General features: G+C 46.0%; 3 protein-coding genes across 4 annotated transcripts; 2 read left to right on the top strand and 1 right to left on the bottom strand.

Annotated features, from left to right (window-relative positions):
• Window positions 1-4435: 4435 nt before the first annotated feature.
• Window positions 4436-5589, bottom strand: Alc (5'-AMP-activated protein kinase subunit beta-1). Its single transcript, XM_077705947.1, has one exon. It carries the CDS (start codon window positions 5427-5429, stop codon window positions 4614-4616), a length of 816 nt encoding a protein of 271 aa, XP_077562073.1. The 5' UTR covers window positions 5430-5589; the 3' UTR covers window positions 4436-4613.
• A 348-nt stretch (window positions 5590-5937) lies between these two features.
• Window positions 5938-9678, top strand: LOC144178245 (uncharacterized). Of its 2 annotated transcripts, none has more exons than XM_077705950.1 (4): window positions 5938-5972; window positions 7078-7423; window positions 8095-8157; window positions 9213-9678. In XM_077705950.1, the coding sequence occupies exons 2-4, from the start codon at window positions 7162-7164 to the stop codon at window positions 9413-9415; spliced, it is 528 nt and encodes a 175-aa protein (XP_077562076.1). In that variant the 5' UTR covers window positions 5938-5972; window positions 7078-7161; the 3' UTR covers window positions 9416-9678. The 2 variants fall into 2 exon arrangements, with proteins under 2 accessions (XP_077562076.1, XP_077562074.1); XM_077705948.1 differs by lacking the exon at window positions 5938-5972 and adding an exon at window positions 5990-6189.
• A 4959-nt stretch (window positions 9679-14637) lies between these two features.
• LOC144178243 (non-homologous end-joining factor 1-like) lies at window positions 14638-20536 on the top strand. The gene is made up of 6 exons (XM_077705946.1): window positions 14638-15109; window positions 15217-15426; window positions 15485-15623; window positions 15686-15747; window positions 15812-15923; window positions 18759-20536. Exons 1-6 carry the CDS (start codon window positions 14906-14908, stop codon window positions 18923-18925), a joined length of 894 nt encoding a protein of 297 aa, XP_077562072.1. The 5' UTR covers window positions 14638-14905; the 3' UTR covers window positions 18926-20536.
• Window positions 20537-25669: the final 5133 nt, after the last annotated feature.

The raw sequence follows: 25669 nt of genomic DNA, 5'->3' as shown, positions 1-25669 counted from the left end.
GAGCAAAGTTGCACATTGCAGCCATAAGCAAAGGCTCGACACATTTTTTTTCTAGCCAATTCTGTAGCAGCATCACACGAGTGATGATTAGTTGGTGTGCGTTGTCATGCCATAGAGTAGCAAAATCAGCAAAAGCAAGCTTGTGCGAGAAGATCCTATTCACACTAGCTTTGTTACTGTGCGCTGTGCGGAGTAACAGTGATAGAGCCAAATCTGCATTATTTTTTCAACATTTAAAACTGCATTTGCATAATTAAATGCAAACTTTATTCACCAAGTCTGTCTTGTAATAAGGTTTAGCTAATTACACTTTCTGCTAGTGATGTATTGCTTATAGTTATTCTTGCAGAGTGGTGCGATTTCCCCAATTTTTATAGACATCTGGTTTTTTTTCATTCAACCATGACAGCATTCAAACCAAATAATTAATACCTGGACTTGGCACATCAAACTGCTGTTAGGCCCATGTAGACACTGCAAAACTCACAAAATACTGGGAGAATAAAATTTTATGACATTTATTTTGTATACTAGCTGTTGTGGCTTACGAGATAAGGAATAATGATGCAACTCAATGCCTTTCTTTCACTTTGCACAGAATGTTTTAAATGCAACTGCAGCCAACCTAGTTTACTCAAAGGGTGTTAATTTGCAACATCAATGAACTACGAACATTTTTCAATTCTCGAAACGATTGGTTATATATATATGTATTTTTACCCATTCACTCCTCGATTTCAGGTGATAGTACGCATAATCAAAATCCTCAGAAACACATTTAAAGGTCTGCAAGAGCTTCGTATTAAACTGCAAGCTTCAAAGCTAGTTGTAGTGGACACGCACTTAACGGCTCGCTGAAGGTGCCTTTCCCACGCTTGCTCGGGCGGTTCACGTTACCCGAGCCGCCGAATGTATGACGCGTGACTTCTCATGTTCCACGCCTGCACCACCGCGCCATTGGGGACCAAGGGGGGTTTCACCGTTTCTCTTCACATAATGAAGGCACTTGAGTTCCAGCAACCGATCGGTGTGTACGCTATTTATCGTCGCTCGTCACCCGACGAGACAGTAGTAAAGTGGCCACATAAAAAAGCGACTAGGATTTAAAATACAATTGACGACCGATTTTTCGGGCGCCTAATATTTTGGACATGCTTGATTATTCTGGCTTTTTACTGGCACCAGGACATTTGCTTTTTTGGACTGCCTGATTTTTTGGACATTTTTGCGGTTCTTTAGTGGTACGAATAATCAGTCATCCACTGTAACTCTGAAAAGAAGAATTCAAATTTTCATTGACTTTTTAAAGCGAAGCTGTTTGTGCCACACGTATGGTGTCCTTCGTCCGAATAAAAAACTCGGCAGGAAAGCTAACTTAATGGCCTTCACAAGCAAAGGCGCATCAAGTGGCTTGAGAAAAAAAATGCTTCCCATGGTGGGAATCAAACCCGGGTACCTCTGGTTATGAAGCCGACGCCTGTACGATTACGCCTATCCGACACGGTCGAAGCAGTTTGGATTTTGGATTGCATGAGAGAAATCTTTCATATTTTAACAACCTTTCTCTTGAGAAAGAGGTTTCGTTTTTCTTTACCACCTCACTCATCTCCCATTTATTCCCCTTCCCCCAATGGCTACAGGTCATTCCCACATTGCAGTGTGTTTTGGTTATGACTGAGACACATCAAGTGCCTTCAACATTCTTCGGCCAAATTTAACTGGACAACAAGGCAGCCGTTAAAAGTCATAGAGTCAAGATATGGATGCATATACAAACGCTTCCAAAACAATGCCCCTTGAGGAAACCAGGACACTTCATCGAATGCCATTTTATCGAAGGCATGCCCGTTTCTTCGAAGCCGTTACGTCGAACGCCGTTTTATCGAATCAGCGGGGCCCCATTTCATCGAAAAGCACGCACCTACCAGCAGTGCATGAAAATTTTTGACTCTTTTTGGCTATCTTGCGGCTACTTTCCGACCATATGATATGGTTTCATCCCTCGCCACCCTTGCCCAGTTCAGAGCATCTTGCTAATGAGTCCTCAATGATAACCACACGTCGTGTCCTGCCAACACGATTTGGTACAGCAAACCAACAGAGATTGCACAGAAGCATACGAAAATTGTTTTTAAAACAAAATTAGTGGTGTAAAAAATAATGCAGGATGGGCGAAAGATGGACAGATAACCCACTCAAGCATTTAATCTTTCAGGTTACGAGCTATTGCTCTTAAGAAATCTCGGACTGGCATTTGTCGGCGATTCTGGCGATGATGCTCATGCAACGACTGTTCTTTTTTTGCTTTGGCGGCCTCTGGCTGCATAGCAAAGATTGAATTTTGTCTTCAGTCGCTTGACGTTCTTGCTGACGGCGGCTGAGGAAACGGCTGAAACCGGGGTGCCCACAACTTTGAGGAAGCGGCTGTGCCAGCTCTCCACGGCATTATTTTCCGTGGCTCCCCTGCAGCTATCAAAAGCTGGGCAGACCACAACTTGAAATAGTGGCGGCGTCCGAATTACAACGGTGCCCAGCAGCTGATGTGCTTTGCCCACGAAATAACCACGAAAGTAGCTGCGAAGCCGCTGGGGAAGTCATCCGCTTGATTGGCCTACAGCACTTCAACACTAGTGCCGTCTGGAACATGGTTGTGTTCTTTGAAGACTTTCAAATCGTGCGCTCCTAGATCCACGTCATAGAGAGTTACCACGCGTCCCCTGCAAGGTCCGTAACGCTTCCACTTTCCGTAAAAGTTCTACAGAACTTTCTTGTCGGAAACGTGGGCGTGGCCATCTAAGCAGAGCTTCGGTTTTCCATGGCTTGTCGTAGTGAACTCCATTGCGCGTATGCTAACTTTTCGGGGTAAAATATCTGCTACATATACCACCAAACACGTGCAAAGTTGCCAATCACACGATATGCCACAATCACAGCGAAACGCCCCCACGCCGCAACAAATACAATTTGTCGTGACAAGCATGCGCACATCGGGGCAACGCGCACGCATGTTTGGGAGAACGGTACATGAATCTTGTAGAGTCTTATCTACTAAGCGTTTCCATGTGGCTGGCAGCAAGCTTGCACTAACACTTTCACTGTGCTATTATAGCTCTCTTTTATGGGACAGAATAAATATTCGATGAAACGACATTCGATCAAAAGTCTTCGATGAAACGGTGTTCGACGAGACACTATTCGATGAAACGGCTTCTACGAAACGGCGTTCGATAAAGTGTCTGGAACCACCCCTTGAGGCATCCATGGTGTAAGAACACCTTGTTTATATTATCTCTAGATAAGTTTTTAGCTCGCTCGATGTGTCAGATAACTAACATGCAACCTATACATTTATACCGCTGGCATCATGCTTACGTTCAAGCTTCCCCTAGCCGGAATTTTCTTTTCCCGAGGTTGTAGGTCAGAATTAGAGTTTTATTGCAATCCTCATTAGTCCATTAGTTAGTCAGAGTGTCCCCTTTAAGTGCGTGTACTTTTAACATATATGGTGCAGAGGCTCATGTTTAGCTGAATGCTAGCCACCTCGGTGTTCAGACCAGGACAAATGGCAATGCACAAAAAAATTCCCTCAAGATGAGTGCACGCCAAGGCATATTGGTCACTCATTTCAGGATAGCCAACTGTGTGTTGACACCCGGCTTGGTGTCATACAAAGGCTACAACATGAAATCACTGTGCCAAGTTCTACTGGGAACACACCAGCAGTGTAGGCTGGAGACTTCTTGGCTTGTACAGAAGCAACAGAGCAGCCCACTGCATGATGCGTCACAGCAGTGTGCGTGCATCTGCTGCATTGCGTGCGTTCTTGTAGAACAGACAGACAGCCGGTTTAGTTTTAGTAACAAAGCTCTCTTTATAGGCTCTTTAGGGCAAAACAGAAGGGCAGCATAGGGGCGAGTGGTGCTTCCAAAGTATGTATGCCAGCCATCCCATTACCCTTGGTGTGAAGTTTTGCCTGTGAGCTCTGTGCCACAGGGCGATGTTCTGAATTACGAAGAAAAAAAAGAGAATAGTGATTTTAGGCCATTATGGCTTCGAAATTCTCACACAATGCACAGCGCTACGAGAAACACCAAAATAGCACAAACTGTTTGGCACGCATTCCCGTGGGCAGGCAAATCAGCACGATGCAGATAGTGATGCACTTATCCTCAAGAAATGGTATGTAGCACATGAAGAACTTACAAAGTTAATCTGTTTCGGTTGTTTGTGCGGGAAAAAAAGGTTTCTGCACTACAAGCTATTACGTCTTTTACACTCGATGCTCCCTTCAGGCTAGAAGGGGACGGAGGCACACCTAGCTGACCGGACAGCCACTGGCAACGTCGCTTGAGATCTGGCTATCACATGAGGGACCGGAAGACCAGAACTTCATCAGACAGTCATGCGTTCAAGGACAAGTCACGGAATGCATCACTGGAAAGTCAACCGAATAGACTTTAATAAACACAACAATCATGTGGCAATTATAACATCCTAAGGTTCCCCCAAAGAAACGTCTCGAACTGAGGCCAACGAATTCGAAAGGCAATGAAGAGGAGGCGGCTACTGCATGCGAAGGCTATTGTGGACACCACTGGCTGGCCGTGTTGCGCTCAGATGGGCTTGTAGAGGAGCGTGGTCACGTACTTCTTACGGTACCTGTGCGTGGCACTGAGCACCATGACGCCGTCCTTGATGGAGAGCGCGTACAGGTGGTTCAGCATGACGTGGTTCGGTTCGGGCAGCAGCGTGGGCTCGCAGCGCAGCGGCGTGTCCTTGTTGAGGATCACCTGCAGCAGGTGCGGCGGCAGCACGGGCGGGCCCTTCTCGTACGGCTTGGCCTGCGGCGGCTCCTGGCCGTAGTCGCCGGGCGGCGAGCCGGACACGCTCTGCGCGCCGCTGCCGGAGCCCACGCTGTCCATGGCGAGCGCCTCGAACACCTCGAAGTCGGACTGCTTGACGTTGATCAGGTTGTTCTTGGTGCCCATGTCGTTGTCCACGGTCGGCTCGTTCTGGTCGTGCACCCAGTGGCCGTCCACCATGAACTTGTACTGGTGGTCGCCCTCGGGCACGTCCAGGATCACCACGAAGTCCCCGTGACTGTGCACCATGGGGATGGGCTTCCAGTTGGTGAAGGTTCCGCTGATGGACACGTCCTTGCCGCCGCCTTCCCACTTGAACACGGTCGGCAGCGTGGCCTTCGTCGAGCCTTCCATCGTCGAGGCCCTCGGCCGCATGTCCGAGTCGCCCTTCCGGAAGCTCGGGTAGTCGTCCGAGTCGTCCAGCGAGGCCTGGTAGATGAAGCGGCTCTTGCGCGAGCTGCTCGTCGTGAACTCGAAAGCTCGGTCATCCTTGCCCGGAGACGACGGCGTGTCCGTGTCCGTCGAATAGGCGCGGTCGCGCTTGCTGCCGGAGCCGGTGTTGCCCATGGGTGGTTAAGATCTCTCTCGTTTTGTTTACGCGCTACAAACAAAAAGTAAGAACATAACCGACTGGCCGCTTGGTAAACAAAATCAATCACAGACGGCCATTTTATTTGCGTTTTTCGGTCCGCTGCTCGGCTGTTGCCAGATGACAGCGGAGCGCGCATGCAGCATGGCACGTAGACCGTAGACCAAGCGGTGTTCGTTTACACGTTTTGCACATCATTGAATTGACTCAATTTCTTCCTCCAATCGTAAGTAAAGTCGTGCACGACTATAAAAATTGCTTGGCGCTCTTGTGAAGCGTGTTTTACGCACTCACATGCGTTGTCTTTACATGTTCGTTTAAATCCCTCAAAACTAAACGAAAGAAAAATTATGTTTAAACAAAACAATTTACGTCAAATTGTCTGTTGTTTTATATTTGAAATTGTTAAAGCTTAACTGCATGTGCTTTATTGGCAACAGGTAAAAAATGTACATAAATGGCAACAACAAAGGGTGTATTCGATTGACTACACCGTGGTTGCACGGGTGGATGGTAGACAGGTGAGTTGACGAAACTGACGTTGATTTCACTGGTAGTAGTGGTTACATTGCACCTGTGGTAAACTTGACGATGTTGCGTTGTATTTGGCCTCATTGGTGTATAATTCAGCGTATGCCGGCGCGTGTTTGAAAAGTACGAAACATCTTAGCGGTTTTGCGGAAATGTTTCTCTCGCCACATTCATGCTGTGCCTTCGGCGGCTCTCTCGATGTCCGAGGTAAGTCGGCGTAAAAAAAGACGTCGCCCTAACTTTTAGTGTCCCTGAAAATACACAGACAACGCCGTAATAGTTGTGTTATCGTTTAGTGTTTCAGTTCCAGCTTTATAATTTCCTCCAAATAGCCCTTGGGGTGTCTGCATTTCGGAGCGCGTCTCTAAAAATTGTCGAATGTGCAGTGTACTACGCCGTTTTTCTAACGATTGCGTTATGTATTCATTTTACGCCATAATACAGTACTCAGAAATAATAACACGTACTCGCCAGTAGCATATTGCAACGGTAAACAGATAGTCTGGCGTGCGCGCGACCGTATTTCTGCTTCTACGCTCATCTTACGTTGACCTCCTCATTGTTTGGTACGCTAAAGTTTGACCTCTGAGTAAAGCTGCGTAGAAATAGATACATAAACTAAGGCAAGCTTCACCCAGTCTCGTCGTACATGTCGTTGCACCTCATTTTTAACGCCAAATTATGCATTCTCGCGTTACTTGCTAGGCGCATGACTAAACACGTCTGCGTTGTACCTGGCCCGATTCTCAATGCTTACGCCTCATCGTTCGTAGTTTTCATTTGTCGCTGCTATTTCACCATTGACAGAATCCGGCATATTAGAGACGCTGCGTAATTTCTCGTTACACCACCTGCGCCCATCCAAGTGCAGCAGTAACGCTATTTAGCTTACTTAGATGCTTCACAGCTTCGTTGATCCGTGTATTCCGTACCAAAATGACAATGGAAGAAGCCAGTTTTTTTTGCGCAGCTGTGCTCCCAAAAAAACCATTGTTCGGGTTGCGCACACGTGTCGCCTCAATCTGTAGTGCCCCACTTTAGCGCGAACGGTAAACTCATTTTTCGTTTTCCCGCTGTATTTTGTGTCCATTTCAGATTAATGTTAGGGAAAGCATGAGAGCACCACAATGTTTTCCAGTGCCGTTATCTCCTGTCTAGTCGAGACTCGTCTCAAGGAGCATGGCTGCTGACACAAGAGATATCAGCTGTCAGCCCGAGCGGCCGTTGCTTTCATCCTGTCAAGTGCCCATTATCAGCAAGTTGCCTAAAGCGGACACAGCGGAAGGTGCCATATTTCTTGGAGGAAACTCTCTCGAGGAAAATGCTGGTGTCCATAGCGGGAAAGGTGCTGGCACAGCGAAGGTGCCTGACGGCATGTCGCACACCGCACAGCCATCTGGGAACTGCCAAAAGCGCTGGGAGTGGAAGTCGCTGAAAGAACGCAAGTTGCTATATTATTTGTTCTTTTGTAGTTGCCGAAACATGTATTTGACACTGGCTATTTCTTCCAACTTCAGGGCTCAGACAGCTGTGCAACTAGAAATTTGCATGTGTAGAATAGCCAGGTGTGTGCCACTACTGCAAACATGGCTGGCACTGAGCTAACACAGATGTTCAAAGTTCAGCGCTTCTGTTGTTTTGTGTTTTTAACTTCATCATCCGTGTTATCTTAGCACCTGCGATGTTGGTAGGGAAAACCAACTAACTCTTTCCAGCTCTGGTGTGCCATTAGCATGTTATGCCGTTCCACGCACAATTCTATATATTTTTAATGTGATAGCATGCTTACCAGCTACCTCCCTGCTTCAGTTTTGTTAATAGCAAGCCTTAAACTCTCCTTACTGCGTCATAGAGCAATTTCTCTAGTAGCAAGATGGTTACACGTTGTCTGAGAACCCATCTGCCCTACCTGTAAAAGAGGGAGAAGGTGGCTGGGATGTGTAAAGCAGCAGGCGTATGCATTTAGGGCCCCTCTGTGATCGCAAAGTCTGCCAGTCTTTCTGCTTTTTTGGAAAAGCTGTATTTCTGTGCTACTTTCGTACCAATTGCTTCGTGTAGTTCTGGCTGTCCTAATGTCTTGGTAACGGGCAACCATGTCTTTGTGTTCTTCAGTTACGGAGCTCGACTGCACTCAGCTGCGACTTCTGTGTTCTAAGCTCTCCCACCTTATCAAGCGTGAGTACCCGTGCCACTGTTTTGTGGATGCTTTGCGTGTACAACGTCTGGATGACAGCACTAGGCTTAACTGTACAGCAAATCGAAAGCGATAATTTGACGCTGCAAAGTGTGATCACCTGTTGGACAAGGAGCAAATGTTTACATTAGTAACGTCTAGTGCCCACTTACTTTGTGTCAGTGGTCTTCTTTGCGATGAAAACGAGGTACATTGAGTAAGTGTTCAGAAAAAAATGTCATGCGCGCAGCCTCATTTTTTTTTTTTAAACATGGACAAACACTAGAAATACATAACAAACAGACTGTCTTCAGTGCAAAAGAAACGCACACAGGCTGAACATTAGGGGCATGCAAGTTACTCTACAACATGGTGTAGCCTAGTCCTTCTCTTCAGTGCACTTATATAGCAGGTATTTCTATAGTAGGTACTTATATAGCAGGTATTTCTCTTCAGTGCACTGATATAGCAGGAACACAGCAGTTCGATAGAGGACATTTGAACGTCCTTATGAATACTTTACATATCGGTTCTCCTCACCACTTGCCCTCTGGTGCTAAAACGGCAGCAGCCACATTTGTCTGTCTGCTTCAACATCAAGCAAAAAAATTCTTGCCTATAATGAGAGATTTTGCATTTCTTGAATGAGTAGTGCCCTCCGTCGGTGCTACAATGATGTAGTTAATTGTTTTGAGTTACAAGATGACAAGCATTCATTTTGGTGCTATAGGTGGCTTAATTGTTTCACAACACAGTAAAAATGACCTGCACCCATTAGTTAGAATTGTTTTGATTTCATTTTGATATAGTCAGGTTAGTGCATTTGCCATCTCGGTGGTTAAACAAACTACACTATCAAGTGTGAGCTTCATGCAAAATCAGGCAGATGCAATTTTAAATGCGCTCCCAGTAGCTTTGTAACACCCTACACATGCTGTTCTATTGCATGCTGCTCATTGCCGTTGTGGTGTAGTGTGACTAACACTGCGCTTAGCGCCTGTTGCAATTTTGTAAGGTTTTAGTGGCGAAATGTTTCCAAATGTGCGCTCCATTTCAGAACGCTCGTCAGATTTGGCGCCCTTGCTGGAAGAGCACCACAACCTGCAGGAAGAAATAGACGCCCGCAATGTTGTCATACAGCAGCTTCTGAAGCTCACCTGCCAGCACTTGGAGTTCCCCCGGCGTCCCATCCAGATGTCCGTCATATTCCCCGAAAGCAAGGCTGTTGAAAGCAGTGTTGACGCTGCCTCGTACGAATGATCTCACTGGGGCTGCGAATCTCTGGGCATCCGCACTGTTGGTTTTACTGTACTAACTTTTGTTGCAGGACATTTGAAGTCATTTTTTTTATTACCACTTGTTGAAACCACTGCACGGGTATATATTTGCAATGGATTGTCAAATCAAGTGCCATGCACAGCTTTTGCACGTGTGCACCTGTTTTGTGTCGCGGCAAGTTGTTTTGTATTTACATCTTTGCAAGCACACATTGATGCTTTAATAAAAGCTACTTGCAATTGCCAGCTTTCTGTCCTCTTCCTTATGCCGGCTGTTTTATACTTGAAAAGATGTGCTCTTCGCCTATACTGCCAATGTTGGCGGGCCCCTGTAACGCGGTAAAGTTTGGGCAACCATAAAGGTTCCTTATTTTTTTTAAGTTACAAGGAGTGCAGGCACACTTCGGTATGAGTCAACAGGGCTTCGTTAATTGTGGTGTTGTAAGGAGTAGCAAAATTTGAAGGCTAGGCTGGACTATAAGCAGTTCTTGCCCAAGACGCTGAGCGCAGGCGCCGGGCTAGGCAGGGCCCAGCATTTGCCCCTTCCTTGGACACATTTCTGCTGCTGAAATGCTGTGACCGGCGTTATCTTTGGTTCACATTCGGAAAGACTTCGGTGGCACGCAGCCGCAGAGCAGGGAGGACAGGCTAAGCTTGCCAGAGTTGACCGTCTAAAATGCGTGAACAACAAATGGCAGCGCCCATGAACCGTCGCAGTGTAAATGAATGTCGCATTGTGAACTGACCAGTCATCATCGCGGCGGCACGGAACAATAAGATAAAAGAGTGCCGATACTTTGTACTCTTGCCGAGCGCAACAGTGCCGTCGAGACGACGGGAAACATTTCATACCCTCCTCCATCACCATTCGTAGTGGAGCTTTGCTGGACATCCACTTTTACTGGAGGGGTGGCGACCTATTTTTTATAAGGGTGTCTAATCGTAAAAAGCAAATTGTGTTTGAAAGTTCATTCACGCAAGCTGTGTATTTCGGTTGCTAAAGCTTGCAACGGGGACGGCGAAAACTGTTCTCATGCATGATGCCACCTAAGGTCCAATCAGATCACAGACCATGTACATTTCAAGCAGATAATGCTGCTTAAAATGCACATACCAAAAGAGGCTTGCCAGTTAAAAAGGGTTGTATTAACCAAAATACCAGACAACTGCAATTATTCATCAAGAAGCTTGCACGCACTAGTGAAGCCCCAATATTGTCTGATTGACTGTCTGATCTTAAACCTTCTGTTGACTGTCTGATTTTAAGCCTTTATAAGCAACGAACCAGTGCAAGAGGCACGAATACGACGAGTAATAAAGCGAAATAAGGAGTGCTATAGCTACCCTCAAATAGCAGGAGCATGAAGACGTCCATACCAAAGGAACCTATAAAGCGTCCATTCTTTTTTTTTTTTCGCAGAATACGCCCATACAATTACGAATTTTTCTACAGTACCACGTCCGCTCGCCTCCTCATTGGTTGAGTGAGCGGCGCAGAGGACCAGGCAGACAAGGAAGCATCGGCGAAATGCGGAAGTGGGGGTATTAGTACTAAAGAACTAAAACAGCGGGTGCGCTAGCTCCAGGTAGACATCACTGGTAGCATATTGGCAGATGGACAAAGTTTGAGCGTTGATGACAAGGACATTATTTGGCTTTTACACAGAAAATTCCTATACTATGTTATTTTCATAATCATCTAGTTATTCGGGGCTGTATAAAAGTTTCTTGGCTGTGGTCTGGGGTTGGCGCACCACTTTTCCTCACGTACATGGGCAAATGTCTAGCGAGGCGAAATCGTTGCTGTCAATATGAGCACAAACCTCCTCAAGTTATGTAGACCGTGCGAGGTCTGTCAGGATAGATCAGGTTGGTTAGCCTATTATGCTTTCTCTTGTACTTTAAGGGGTATTCTTCAGTCTATTCTGTTTCTCTGAAACCTTTCGCCACACGCCACTAATTTTATAATTTATGTCTTCCTTTTCTTTGACAAATAGCCTGTTTAGAAATGTGCGTAGGTGAAGACAGCTGCAGCCACAGCTGCCATAAGGAAGTTATTCAGTCTGTTTGCAGAGCGGGAGGGAGGAGATCGAAATTGAAGCCAAATAACCTTGGAAATAGGGGTGCCTTCAATTGTGCGAGGCCCGTGACATCAGCCTCTGCTCTATAAATAAAGATTTAATCTCTGTCTGTCTCACCTAAAATGGAACCACCAAGGCTTTAAAATAATGCCACACCCAGAAAAAGCAGCCTCTCCGAAGTAGCGGATCATTGGACGACATTTTGTCCATCCACGCGCCCAGTATATGTAAAATCTTTTTTTACACAAAAAATACATTAATTCGATTTTGTGCGTCACTTGTTTCTACATTAAGTAGAGCTAACTTTTGGACCCGATAACTTCGCGACAAGGTCCCCTTTCAGAATAAGTTTTGTTCTTGTTTCAGCATTTTGATTAAGTGTGGGACGGCAAAAGTTAGACTTGGGTTGTGTGAATACAGTCTCCCGAAGCATCCTCAGGTGATTTCTCGGAAGGCCAATGCCACCTTCGCATCCTCGTTTTGGGTGTGACATTGTGGGTCCATGTTTCTCGGTACAGGCTTGATAATTGGATTATTTGGACATAGGCGTTTTGTCCCTCACTTCCAAGTGCACTGCCGCAGTCTCTTCTTTTGATGGACGGAGCACAGAGTCAGGTGGAGAGAACAGGGAGGAAGGGGAGCACATTTAGTGCAGGTCAGCACCCTGTGCGACTGCCCCGGTCACCCACCCCTAAGACGGGCACTGGGCACCGTTGCGATCGTACAGGTTTGAAGGCATGTGCCGAGGCGTCTACGTAATAGGTCAGCTATCTTGTGTGCTGTTTGGTGCGTAATTCTTGTGGTCGCGTGGCGTTTCCTGTCACAGGTGATAGCCCACACATCCAGCCATGCATGCACTCAGCAGCATTACTGTATGCTTCGAATTTGCCGCCATTAGGTTTATACCTTGATGATGTTAGTACCAGAGTTAATACTACTGACTATAGTTCATATCACAAGCTAGCTGCAGCACTGTGGAGGCTACATTGTTATCAATAGTGCGCCCACTGAGGGCGCCTAATCCGCCGTGAAGGGGGTCCTGAAAGGACACTCCCTTCTCCCCACTCGGCAAGTGGCACCGCACGGCCCCGGCGCCTTTTGTCGCTTCCTTCGCGGTGAGTTAGGCGCCCTGAGGGGGACAACAATGTAGCCTCCACAGTGCTGCAGCTAGCTTCTGATATGAACTATAGTTAGTATTGTGCTACTTGCGTCCAATGCTCACAAAAACAAATGTAAGTAAATTAAAAAATAGATACTTTTGTCAGCGCTTTGTTTAAATGAATGTCTTCAGTGCTTTCGTCTATTTTCTTTGACGCGATGCAAATTACGATTAGTCCTTAGGGTCTAACGTTCCTAGCTGATTAAACCCAATACAAATAGTCGGTGCGTTTTGAATCTAGAAATAAGGCACGTAAACTGTATATAAAATATTTATGTTCAGCAAATTTGTAGAATATTTTTATGCAAAAAAGCAGCCGAATGTGACGTCTGGGTGAGATAACACTTTTGTGCAGTGGTTTTGGCCCAAAAGGGTTATATCCACCGGGTGGTAGCAGACACTTGCCCTATCTGCATGAGTTCATGATCAGTCCGGTGCAGGCGCTGCCACTGCAGAACTGCATGGTCGTGCACATTTTGTAGCGAAAGCTACACTACGCTACCTCAGGTGCCCTTCGCGGGGTGACCACTTTTGACCTTGAGAGCAAGAGCTCAAACCACACCCCTTTCCGCAAGCGCCCGGCATGGAGCAGCGGTCCGATGGCGGGGAGGTCTGGTAGGCTTGTTCTTGGATGAAACCGGGGCAAACTTAAAGACAGAGGAAGTGGAACAAAAGGACAGCCGCTGGTCTAAACCAAAGTTTAATATCAGAAAGGCTGATATATATAGACACTTAAAAACAATAAAAAACACTGCGCATGAGAAAAACAAGTTTACAAAAGCTACGGTGATAAGACAACTAGATTGACGCGGCTACAGTCAAGGCCAACGAATATATGCTATCTTTTTGGGAGGAAGATACGCTTGCTTGGCTGAAACTTTCTTCTTTCTGCTATGTGGAAAGCTTCCATAATTTCGCGGGACGTTTGTTCACGGTGCCTAAATAAAATGTCAGTGACAGGAAAATTAGGTTTACATCTGCTGCACTTCGTACAATGTGAAGAAAGATGGGATGATGGGGGGGGGGCGTTTAATGACAATTCATGCTCTCCCAAACGCACGTTGATATAACTTGTGTTCCACTTCCTTTGTCTTTGCTTAAATTGGCGCTGGTTTCATCCCAGTATATGTCTTTCCAACTAGCCCAGCTTGTAACCTTTCTGGCGAGATATCGGCGAGGAGGGAACGGATTCATGCGCGGGATCTTGTGTCGCCACCTGGCGGAGCGCCCGGCAATGAGCAGCGGCCCGATAGCGGGAAGAGATAGGCGGCAAGCCAGAGATAGGCAAGGAGATAAGGGAGACGCACGTGCGTGAAACCTGTGTCGCCACCTGGCGGAGGAAGGCGAGGAGGCCGCCGCCGCAACAATGAGCGCGTGCCGCAAAAAAAGGCCAGGAGGCCGCGTGCGGCACAAAGCCGTGTGCGATAGTGGAAGACAAACATCAAGCTGTGGTCGCTCATACAGCGGGGCGGCGTAAACAACGCCGTGAGGCTAAAAATGATTGCAAACATGTATGTTGCAAACATGCAAACACGTTTTCTAAGCCACACCTCGACCACTCCCCGACAATGGGCCTAGTCAGGGCAGTGAAGCTCCGCTATCAGCTAGGGTTGACCAAAGCTAACCCACAGCAATTCTTCGTCTGCTCCTGCACTTCCTCTCAGGGCTCTCGGGGAATTGTGATAATATGGGCTTGTTTGTACATACTTAGTTTGATAACAGCGCTAGGACAGAGAAGGCGACACGAGACTGGGCGCTGTCTCGTTTCGCCTTCTCTGTGTCCTGTCCTAGCGCTGTTATCAAACTCTCAGGGAAATGCAGGGAAAGCCGTGAACTCATCCTGCGCTCTCTGCACCGTCGGTAAATCGAAGAGAAATGTGCAGGCGCCGCGCCGGCCGCGCGCCGCCTTCGAAAGTCGAAGGGGCCCGTGCCACGTGCTGGACTACCTGAATGGGTTCAGTGAGTAGGGCACAACCACCATCATCATCACCAGCGCAAAATAAGGCTTTGAAGACTTGTAGTGCCTCACTCTTTATTTATGTTTATTTTGCTTTGAGCCTGTAAGATACAGCCTTGTTGTCGTCTATTTTCTCTAATTGATGCGGGGGTTTCGGGCTCACCTGGCGTAGCGACCAGCTCGATGTTTGCCTATGCATCGACGTCATTCAGCCATCCATGACTCTCAGATCGTTCCCTTTGCTTTCATCTGTCCACACGTTGACGGTAGCAAAAGATGGAAGCGATGGAAGCGAGAGAAGCGTCTGCTGCTAGTCGCGACAAAATGTTTTTAATACCATGGAGTAGTCTTCGATGCGAAAATTTTTCTGGGTTGCTGAAACAAATTGTTACCCCGACTTCCATCACAGTCGTCGCGACGGACTTCAGATATTTGTATCTAGACCACCTCGATGAAAGCGCCCTACAAGACCGTTGTAAGGCAAGTAGCGCACCGGCCCGCCAAAATCGTGTGCTGAAGTGCTGAAGTATTCGCTTCCTTTTGGCTTTTCGCGTTAAGAACTAAGGCAATTGTTTGCGTTCTTCTAGGAGCTGAATCCGGACATCGAAGTCACTACTGAAAGCCTTGTGAAGCATGTTTCTGAAGGATTGACAGCGGCGATCGAAGGCAACACCAAAAAGGCACCTGAACTGACGGCTATTACAGCCTCAGATTCGTTGATCCTCTGCCTGAGCATGTCGATAGGAGACGTCAATTTCAACTGGAAATTCACAATGGCGGCACAGAGCAACAGCGCCGTAAGTTTAGTCACGTCACTTTTTAACAACTGCCTACGTAATACGTTCGCTCTTGTAGTTTTATTCGCAGGTCACGCTCCAGATGCTTGTAATGCTAGCGACCTTGCAAGAACAGAAAGAGCGTCTCTTTGCTTTCCTGCATAAGAAAGACGCCGAAATAGCGGAGTATAAAGCGTCAGGTGCAAGAACGACCAAAAGTAAGTGTATGACGTACGTGACGTGCAAGTCACCAATATTTACTGGTTCCGGTGCTTTCCAGAGCAACTTCGTACATCGCCATTTGACGAGGACGAGTTCAAGCACCAGACAGTCTGTGCAGGGGTATACGCTTCTCATTCCCTTGTTTCACACAGTACACCACTACCCAGGCGGTATTCATTTTCAGGTATTGAAGGAGCGCCTGATCAACTTGCCAACAAGTGCTTTCGCTGCTGAGGACATTGGACTAATGATGAAGATTTATCAAGAGGTGTCATCGTCTAAGCATCAAACCACAAGTAAGTGAAGCTGGCTGCCGGCACACTCTGAAACCTGGCGTTCTTTTTAACAATCAAACGCGGTGAGCGCTTGCCTCTTTGCTTGCCTTCTGGCATTTTTGTTTCCCTGCATCTCCTCCTGAGGTGTACTTCCGTGGGCAACCATGTTTCACAGCTGCCATCACAATAGAAACAGCGGAAACGTGTTGAGTGGTGCAATTGTGCCCTATTATTTTTATCGTCCTGGCTCCTTTCTCTTTGCGTCCTCTTCTTCTTCGTCCTTGTTAGCCCCACATATATGCTGTTAGCATAAACGTGCTTTGCTATTTCTATTACCAGCTTGCTCAAATTACTCCTGCAAGCCTCCGTACATGTCTGTCACACACATTTCTAAGCCAAAGGTTACAACGCATTTACTATGCCCTCCTCTAGTTAGCTAGAGCATCGCCTTCTGTATTTTACAATGCCAAACGCATCAGCCCCGAGCGGTCAACCAAGCCCCTTCCTTCTACTCCGGCCACTCTCCCCCAATAGCTAGCCTTCCCAGTGCTTTAGTCTTGTGACTGGTTAATCTTGGGGCGGCGCATCGTAAAAAACCGGCAACGTTGGCAAAACATTCTCCGCAGCGGTTCTGAGTTTCCTAACCCTAGTGAGAGCACTGTTACTTCAGCAATCTCAAACATCGGTTGCCCTAGCAACCAGGCACAAGCCACTCTCGAATTTAGTTGCGGTCGGGTGATCCCGGTTAATCTCGGGACCCTGCCTGACGACGGCATGCGGGTACTGCAGGTGCATTACTCACTTCCTTTGGGAAGCGGGCGATGCGTTTGGCATTGTAAAATACAGGAGGTGATGGCTAGACTTAAAGATCGGCTGTAGCACCCAATTCTCTTTTCTTTGCTAATATTTTTTTTGTTGTTGTTGCCCATTATTAAAGGCATCACTTGGTTACACTGGATGGTGAATTTTTGTGTTGTGGGGAACTTGATGCTTCCGCATTCAAAGATAGCGTCCCTCTGGAAGGTGCAGAGCAAGTGTGTGATTGGTTGTTCCTGTACCACCGCTAGCCATTGGAGCAGTGTTGCACATAAGCTGCATGTGTGGTGTTTTTCGTTGATTGTGAGGTTTAATGCACCGACGCTACACAGGCAATGTGGCACGCCGTAGTGGAGGGCTCTGAATTAATTTGACCACGTGGGGACCTCTTATGTGTGCCAAAAACTCAAACGCTCGGGCGTTTTTGTTTTTTGCCTCCATCAGAATAGCGGCCACCGCGGCCGGGAATCGAACCCGCGTCCTTGGGCTCAGCAGCACAACGCCTTAGCCACTGGGCCTCCGCGGCGAGTCGTGTGGTGACGGAGCTGATATGTGCTTGGGCTACTGAATGTACACGCCAGCTTTACCAAAACCAGAATTACCTGCTTGCTGCTGAAATTATAATGCATGAAAAAGTGCAGCAAATGAGGCAATAATTTTTCATTTAAATGTTCGTGTCATTCATTTGTGTGTTCATGTATAAAACAAGAAGTGACATATCATTCAACATATATATATCAAATTTACATTGAATGCTGAAGATAGTTTGGTGTATCAGTAACCTAATGTACAGAAGTTTCGCTAATGCAAGCTCTAGAAAGAATAACTATGTGCCTCCGGTAATTTTCTAATATTGTCGTGAAATTCAGAAAACAGCAGAGAAAAAGAAAAGTGCTGGCCCAAAATTTTGGGCCCCAGATGCGCACCATGTTGTCGTTGCCACGTGGTCTTGAAGGCATAAGGAGATACAGCAAGTATTGTGCCTAGCTAGGCAAAGGCTGTCTCTACAACCGAGTCCACTTATAACAATATCGTGTATAACAATATATTGGATATTATGATGAACAACTATGGCACCATACACTTTCACAAGCGTTCTATGGTAAAATAATCCACTTATTACAAGGCTCCAGCGCCGTGATATCGGATATAATAATTTAATCCGGTTACAGCGCGCACCGACCGAAAATTCGAGCTCCATGCCGACGGCATGCACCACGAGCCGCAATGTACCATGCATCTCTTCCACCCCTCAGAAAATGAGTCGACTGCACCGCTTACGAAAGGAGGAGGAAAGCAGTTTTCCTTATCTGCAAATAAGTAGTAGTACAATCTTTCTTGGATGCGAATAAAATGTTTTGCTCTCTGTTTTGTCCTATTTTCGTTGTGCAACCCGCTTGTAACAATTACCGGTTATAGCAATGGAATTTTCTTGGGACTTTAATGTTGTTATAAGTGGACCACCTTATTCTATGGTTTGGAAGACAACCGGTTACGGGTGACTGAACTCGACATTTTACCTACCGAGACCGTGTCAGACTAGGGGAAAGAAACAACAAAAAAAGCTAGTTACGCTTGATTCCAAGGTATTCTGAAAGCACTATTTTCAAAAACTGAGCCAAGGTACAAATAGAAAAGGTTTCAGTCACACACTGGGAACACAATTGCCTCTATATTCATAACTAGCAACTGCTTGCAGAAAAGGCATGCCAAAATGAATGTTTGAAGACCAATCGAGGCAAATCACTGCGACCACTTTCTCTTCTGCTACGATTAAGATTGATTTTATCAGCTTTCCCGGTATCAGACTCCCCTAGCTGCAGTGATGGCTAAAAGCCACAGTGCCAGGTTTGTGTATTCTTCTATTTGGCTGGATTAAGGACAACACTTATGTTTGCAAAGACCAGCGTTCGAAGGACGAAGAGCACCCTTCTTTTTCTTTCCCTTCTTCCCCCCCCTCCCCCCTTTTTTTTTTTTTTTTTTTGCTGTTTTGCTTAGATTGTTGCCAATGTAAGGACTTGCAAAATGTTTCTGTTGCAGATGCCGCAGGTGGCAAGCTATCCCCCCCATGTGAAGCAGGTGAAGCGAAAGCAGTTCCAGAAGCCAAGCCACACAACAACCAGTCATCAAGGGGCAAAGCATCATCCCCAGAGGTTATCACCGAAGAGCCTAAACCAAAGAAACCTAAGAAGCGTCTAAAGCTCTAGGAATTTATGAAATGAGTTCTTATGCACTGCGCAACAACTGAATAATTTCAGTGATAACTGGAAACGTTACATACATACGCTAGAGATGAATTTTGTAGGCACTTTTTGACTACCGTAACTTCTTGTCAGTTGGAACAGGTGGCTGCAACTGCAATATTTGGATGAAATTTTAATGCATGGTTTTTTAGGGCGGATGTTTTATGCGAGTATACTTTACGCCAGTAGTAGATGTGTTTTGTTTTGAAGTGAGGGCATGAGATACTGTGCTTGCCAAAGCTTTTTCTCATCTTTACCCAGCCAGATCTTATATTTTATACTGCATGTTGCTTCTGACTTTTCTTTTTATAACAACAAATTTGTGACCCGTTCACACTTTGGCTCCAGCGCTAAAAGCATTATGACCATGGATATGATGAGGACAGTGGCGAAGTAAGTAGTTCTATTTATGTAAATTTTACTAGTACATAGATGAATTGTCAACAGTGTAGCTACGACTTCATGGTTGGGAATAAAAGTCTGCAATTTGTTGAAAAAAAAAAAAAAAAAGGTAGTCCGTGTCGGCAACTTCGCATGCAGTAGTTTGTTAACCGATGCCCTGCCTTGCATTGCCACAACCCGAGGCAGGTATACGAGGCTGGTCTCGCACAAGAGATTCATTTTCAGTTGCTTGCATGCTGAGCTTTGTATTTCTTGTAGAACAAATGCTAACTGTGAAGTTGCTGGAACTTTAGAATAGCGGTGTGCGACCTCCGTGATGCTGCCATTTTCCCGCATTTTTCAAAATTTCATCCGGCCAATTATCTCCATTCACATTATTATAATGATTACATTTGTAACTTTCGCAAAATCGACATTATTGTGGAAATGCGGTGCGTTACACGGTTCTCCATTTTCCGTAATTATTTTAATTTTTTCTTGTGGTTTTCTAAATTTCGTTCAATTATCTTCATTTACACTATTATAATGATTACAGGTGGAGCTTTCACGAAATCTGCATTATTGTGTAAATGCAGGGCGTTACACGTTTTGCCATTTCCAGTATTTTATATTATTTTTTAGTTTTTCGGAATTTTGTTCGACCAGTTATCTTCATTCACACCATTATGGCGATTAAATTTTGAACTTCCGCGATATCTGCATTGTTGTGGAAATGCAGGGCGTTACACGGTCCTGGCTGTGGGGGTACCCTGCAAAGAATGCTACGCATTAAAAAGGCAATGCTAGCCCCATTAGGCTTTGCTTCTCACTGCCTCTACACTGCATGCTTGTTTTACCGAGTGGTGCAGTCGTTCTGTGTGCATTATATTCCATAACTGCGGTGTGGACTTTGGTTAAGAGCAGTCGAGCCATGCCTTATTTAAGCGAAGGCATGGATGCACACCTGTCCTCTTAATGGTGATAAAAGTGTGCGAGCAAAAAAATGTTACCTACCTGATGACGTTGCACTTTATGGCGAATGTTGTGAAATCCTCATTCTCTCCGCCTGTTTTAGTGTTGCCGTAGCTGGATGTCAAGTGTTTCTTGCCTAGTAGCCAAGGTTCAGTCATTTTGTTTGAACTTCGGTTTTAATAAATTTTTTAAAATGTTCTTAATAAATGTCTTGTGCTGTTTCGTCTTGAGTTGTTGTGCCACCGCAGGATCCCCAATGTGCCAAAATTTCATGGCTGTAATTTAGCCATGTTCTTGCAAATATTTTTTGTGCACCTTTGGAATACGCTGCCAGTCTGCAGTCCATTCTTCTTTTTGCTTCTCACTGTCAACCTTGCAAGGCACGTGCTATTTTGCATGTGAATTTTTGTGCCATATTTTGTTTAAATTGGACTGGATTGGAGTGGAAAAACGTTTGGAAGGATACAATTCCAATGCCCCCTCTCAGCACCTACGCTCACTGTTTACTCAGATAATAGGCACACATTGAAACATGAGCTTCGACAATGCGGGCTTGGCTTGTATAGCGAAATCAAGATACTCTGCTTCAAGTAAAACGTCAATATCATTTGCATTTGTCTTACATTATCAGCAACCAGTGGTGGTCCCAGGGGGGTAAGAAGAGGTCCTCAGCTTTTTACTTTTTGTTTTTAAGCATCCCACTTGTGCGAGGTCGCAAACGTGTTGCGACCGTCAGAAATGCAGGCTCGCGCCAGCTGTTGTACCGCCTAAGGGGGGCCAAAAACCACTGTGCCGCTAAGTGATTGTGCGCAAGTGGGTTACTCCGGCATGGTTATCACCTCCTCCACAAAATTGGTGCAAGGAGGGGAGCGGTTCTTCATTACCCCCCTCCCCCCTTCCCCCCCAAAAAAATTCGCCCCCTCCAAAACCAATCTCTGGGACCGCTACTGTCAGCAAGCCACAAGTCTTATCAATGAATGAGGTTGCGAGGTGCTTTAGTTTGCTGTACTTGCTGCTAGAAGTCTTCACTCACGTAAAAACAGCCTTGCAGGTATTTGTGGCATTAATGTTAAAGACCAACTTGGACTAGAAATTATACAATTAGATCAGCACCTCGTACAAATAACTTCCATACCTAGTGCCCAAAAAGAAACCATAAACTGCGATGACCCTTATTGGCATGTATTTCTTGACACTAAGAGACATACCAACAGAATTTTCTATGAAAACACAGGGTTTTAAATCCCACCGAGTGACACACTAACAGTATGGGAGAGAGAGAGAGAATAAACATTTATTGAGCATAAGTGCTGATGGCAGGGCACTCGCCCGGTGGAGGGCATCCTTATTCCGGGATACCCAGGCTGCGACTTGCCGTCCAGGCCCTCTTGACCAGTTCTTGCTGGTGTCCAAGGTCCGGATCGACCAGACGAGCCATCCACTGCTCAAAAGTTGGGTAGGGGATTGGGGTTAGGTTTGGAGTTTTTTGGCACTCCCATACCTGGTGGTACAGGGTGCCCGGCGTTGGACAGAAATTGCAAAGGGAGGGATACTGAGTAGGGTAGATGGAATGGAGGAGGGTGCTGTGGGGATAAGAATTCGTCTGCAATCGCCGAAGAGTGGTGGCTTCTTCTCTGCTTAATTGAGGATGAGGTGGTGGGAATACTCTTCTGCCGAGCCTATAATGTCCCAGGACGTCTGAGTACCGGAGAAGTGGGTCCGTTTTGATGTCAGCGGAGAACATTCCGTCTCGGGTAATGGCCCGGTGTGTGTACGCGCGGGCAGCGGTGTGAGCCGCCTCATTACCGTCGATGGATTCATGCCCAGGAACCCAGACGATTTCCATATCAGGTAGTTATGCAATATTTTTCAGAATGGTCAGTGCTGGTGTAGAGATGCGCCCCCGCTGATAACTTCGACATGCCGCTTGCGAGTCAGTTAGTATTGTTATAAAGTCCTTGCTGGTGGTGGCAGCCAGGGCAATTGCAACTTCCTCTGCAGCTTCTGTTGAGGCTGTACGCACAGTCATAGCTGTCATTTCCTGACCGGCCGCGTTAACAACACAGAGGGCGTGTGCTGGTTGATTCGGATATGTGGCTGCGTCGCTGAATCTTGTTGTTGGGTTATTTCCATACTTGGCGTTGACGGCTTTAGCTCTAGCGATGCAGCGTGCCTTGTTATGAACGGGGTGCATGTTTCTTGGTATCGGTAGAACTCGGATGTGCTGTCGAATCTCTAATGGAACACATATCTTGTGGTCTGGGAAAGTGGCTGCAATGCTTGCATCCTCCCCTTAACTGCAATAGAGCCACTGCCACTCACAAGCGCATCTTGTGGACTCGCAAACAACCGCAGCCATACTAAACTCTCATGTTACAGCTATACTAACCTGGCAACATTATGGTCCTTTGTTGAAACATCTGCCCTTGATTACACTGGTGGCCCAGCATTTCCACCACTTAAAACATAAGGGCCTTTTTAAAGGGTCCATGAAGACAACATACACCTTTGGTTAACTTGAAAGAGTGAGGCTTCAGTACCTCACTCAGCTCCATTCCAACCACAAAAGACGCTTTTAACCGATAAAAACGCAAGAAATACGTAAGAACTTTCAAATTTCGCGCCACAGTGACGTGTTATTGGCACGAGTGACGTCATATGGGCCATCACTTAAAACATAATTTTCAGTGTGTTAACTGCAGGTTAGCATTCAAGTGATTCAATCAAACAGAACTAGTGGCCCCACTACAATCGTCCAGTCATGTGTCCTGGTGATTGATCAATTTGGCCGCCGTCAATCGGCCAAACAAGATTCTGTGACGTCATAGAAAAGTTGCCGGAAACTGGCTAGCGAGCCGCCACTCCTCCACACGTTTTCTTTAATATCTCCGTTATTTTTTCCGAAGTTTGCGATGAAATCGGTATCATTGTTATCAGGACAGAGCAGTCTTTCTAATGAACCAAACTTGTATTTTGTCTTCATGGCTCCTTTAATGCTGTACTTTGTAAAAGTAAGAAAGTTTTTTTGTAGCATTTTAAGAAACAAAGCCAAAATGTTTTCAGAAAATCTCAGCTGCATTACGAGTACAAATTATTGTGAGAGGCACAAACCTTGCTCTTGAAACTCCCAAGCACGCAATCCGGCCATCCATGATTGCTCCACATCAACACAGCGAGCTGAAAACCCGCTTACTCTTGTCGGTGCTATTTATAGGCAGTTTATTTAGAAATGCCACATCTGGGAGGCAGCACTGTCGACGGGGGGAATCCAGAATACTGCCACATGTGCTGCTTTTGTGGGAACGCTGCAGCTGTACTGGATATCACCAACCCACCTCCATGGAGATATCGAGGATGGCTTATGGAAAGGAGAGCATATCATAACCATTATCAGCTTTAGTTCTAATTTTTTCATCGTGCGAATTCATAAAATGTGATTGGCTGTATGTCTGATTCAGGGTTGTGAGCAGGAAACGGAAAGAAGAGCGGGACTAGACCACACCTTGGTGGGGACACTGTTCAAGAGACCCAGACACAGTTGTCGGATGGAAATTGAATCTTTCAACTCGTATACTAGAGGGTGTGGAGAGTACTAGAGCCAAACATGACCTGCTTTTCATGTATGCATTGCAAGCTATGCTCAAAAGTGCATTTTTAATCCAATGATGCTGCTGGTACTAGTACGCACGTTTTTATTCACTGCCACTGTTGCCACACTACGTCAGGCAGAAAATTTTCATTTGCACAAGGTGTCTTTGCTCTTATCACTGACATCACATGTGAAACCAAAGGTAAGCTTCCATGACACCCATCTTCTCACTAGACACTTTCTGAAATACGAAACCTGGATCTGGGCAGCAAGGTTTGTATTGAGAATAAACCAACCATTCTACTCTACCTTTGACAGGATACAAAAACTACAGAACTACCGAATTCCACATGCCTCGCGAAGGAACAACCGCAGTTAGACAGTGTGCTTATAGAAGACACCAAAATGCGACAGATTATGCATAAGCACAGGCATTGGCAATAACAGCTGGAGTACAAGCACTTTTTTTTTTTTCACATTTTACATGTTTGGCGTAGTTCTGGAAGGTCTCAGCTGAGTAGTATATTGAGCCTGAATGTGCACCGGCAAGCTTGCAAGTTCTCACGTGAGAGGTGGCAAGATTGGAAGACAAAAATGAGGAATCAGTTGCAGTGCAGACCAGCCCCTGCACAAGATCCTCTCCGAGGAGCTGTACAGTTCGTTGAGACGTACGTGGCATTTGCAAATGCACTCAGGTGTTGCAGATGAATTTTCTTGCCCTTGCAGCAGATGATATGTCTTCAGGCACTGCTTGTCTTCGCCAAGACCACAGAAATGGCACAAGCGGCTGTTCCTGTGCTTTTAATTTGCACTTATTGAAGTCGAGAAATGGGCTTGTATTGTTCGAAAGATTTCGTGTTTTTTAAAGGGCCCCAGCGCTTGTACAGAAGCAAACGATGCTTTATTCACCAAGAAATTAAGCAATTTAAGTTTAAATTTTGATTCTCCCGCCAAATCGTGTGCTTTCGCACATCTACAATGACATCACAGGAATCGCTCTGCAGTCGGTTGCGGAGCCTTGTTTACCTTTAGTCAACCTTAATGGCAACGCATGCCGCGAAGGGCCGTTTTCTGCATTTGCTTTGTTTGTGACCGTATGTGACCTGGCTTGTCTTTGTTGAGGTAGAAAATCATCGTTTCATGAAACATGGTGTTTGCTCGACAAATATGGTCACATAAGACACCATCGCTTACGTCACTCAGCCAGTGTTGCCCGAGACAACCACAAAGTATTGCAGTGCTGTGCAGCTACAACAAGCATAGTGCGCACAGTACCAACAGCAGCACGCATCGTACTTTTAAGTATGTGTACTTGTGTAACTTCCACTGTTTACCCCACCATTCTTACTGATATAAAAAGAATGTGCCCTAAATGTTAGTGCAAATAGCTCGGTCGGCAAGCTTACAAGCCATGCTAATTTGCGTTTGCTTTTGCTGGCCTCAGCCAATCGCAAAGCTGGCACATATGACAGCATAGGTTCTGTTGCAGAAAACGAGTTACAGTCGAATCCCGCTACAACGAAATTGACGGGACGTGCGAAAAATTTCGTTGAAGCGAAAATTCGTTGAGGCGAAATCTGCCCCAACACACCACGGAAAGGCCAGAAAAATAGCCCCGTGCGTTTCCGCAACATTGGCAGCATAATACAATGTTTAGAAAAAGGAGTGACGCGCAATAACTCATGTTTATTCGGATAACAAACATACCAATGGTTATCTGATTTTTCACCACCCAAAGAACGCGTTACGGAGGGGGTGAAGATATG

Source organism: Haemaphysalis longicornis, unplaced genomic scaffold (genome assembly GCF_048455015.1).
Source record: "Haemaphysalis longicornis isolate Haplotype H1 unplaced genomic scaffold, Haemaphysalis longicornis Haplotype H1 scaffold_4, whole genome shotgun sequence".
Taxonomy (NCBI): domain Eukaryota; kingdom Metazoa; phylum Arthropoda; class Arachnida; order Ixodida; family Ixodidae; genus Haemaphysalis; species Haemaphysalis longicornis.
The sequence above is the reverse complement of the archived record's forward strand: the minus strand, read 5'-3'. Positions and strand labels throughout refer to the sequence as shown.

Excerpts from the sequence above, each read along its gene's own strand:
- Alc (XM_077705947.1), bottom strand. The coding sequence starts at position 5,429 with ATGGGCAACACCGGCTCCGGCAGCAAGCGCGACCGCGCCTATTCGACG.
- LOC144178245 (XM_077705950.1), top strand. The coding sequence starts at position 7,162 with ATGGCTGCTGACACAAGAGATATCAGCTGTCAGCCCGAGCGGCCGTTG. Across the intron at positions 7,424-8,094 it reads GTGGAAGTCGCTGAAAGAAC|TTACGGAGCTCGACTGCACT; the intron begins GCAAGTTGCTAT and ends TGTGTTCTTCAG. Across the intron at positions 8,158-9,212 it reads GCTCTCCCACCTTATCAAGC|AACGCTCGTCAGATTTGGCG; the intron begins GTGAGTACCCGT and ends GCTCCATTTCAG.
- LOC144178243 (XM_077705946.1), top strand. The coding sequence starts at position 14,906 with ATGGAAGCGATGGAAGCGAGAGAAGCGTCTGCTGCTAGTCGCGACAAA. Across the intron at positions 15,748-15,811 it reads ACCAGACAGTCTGTGCAGGG|GTATTGAAGGAGCGCCTGAT; the intron begins GTATACGCTTCT and ends ATTCATTTTCAG. Across the intron at positions 15,924-18,758 it reads GTCTAAGCATCAAACCACAA|ATGCCGCAGGTGGCAAGCTA; the intron begins GTAAGTGAAGCT and ends TTTCTGTTGCAG.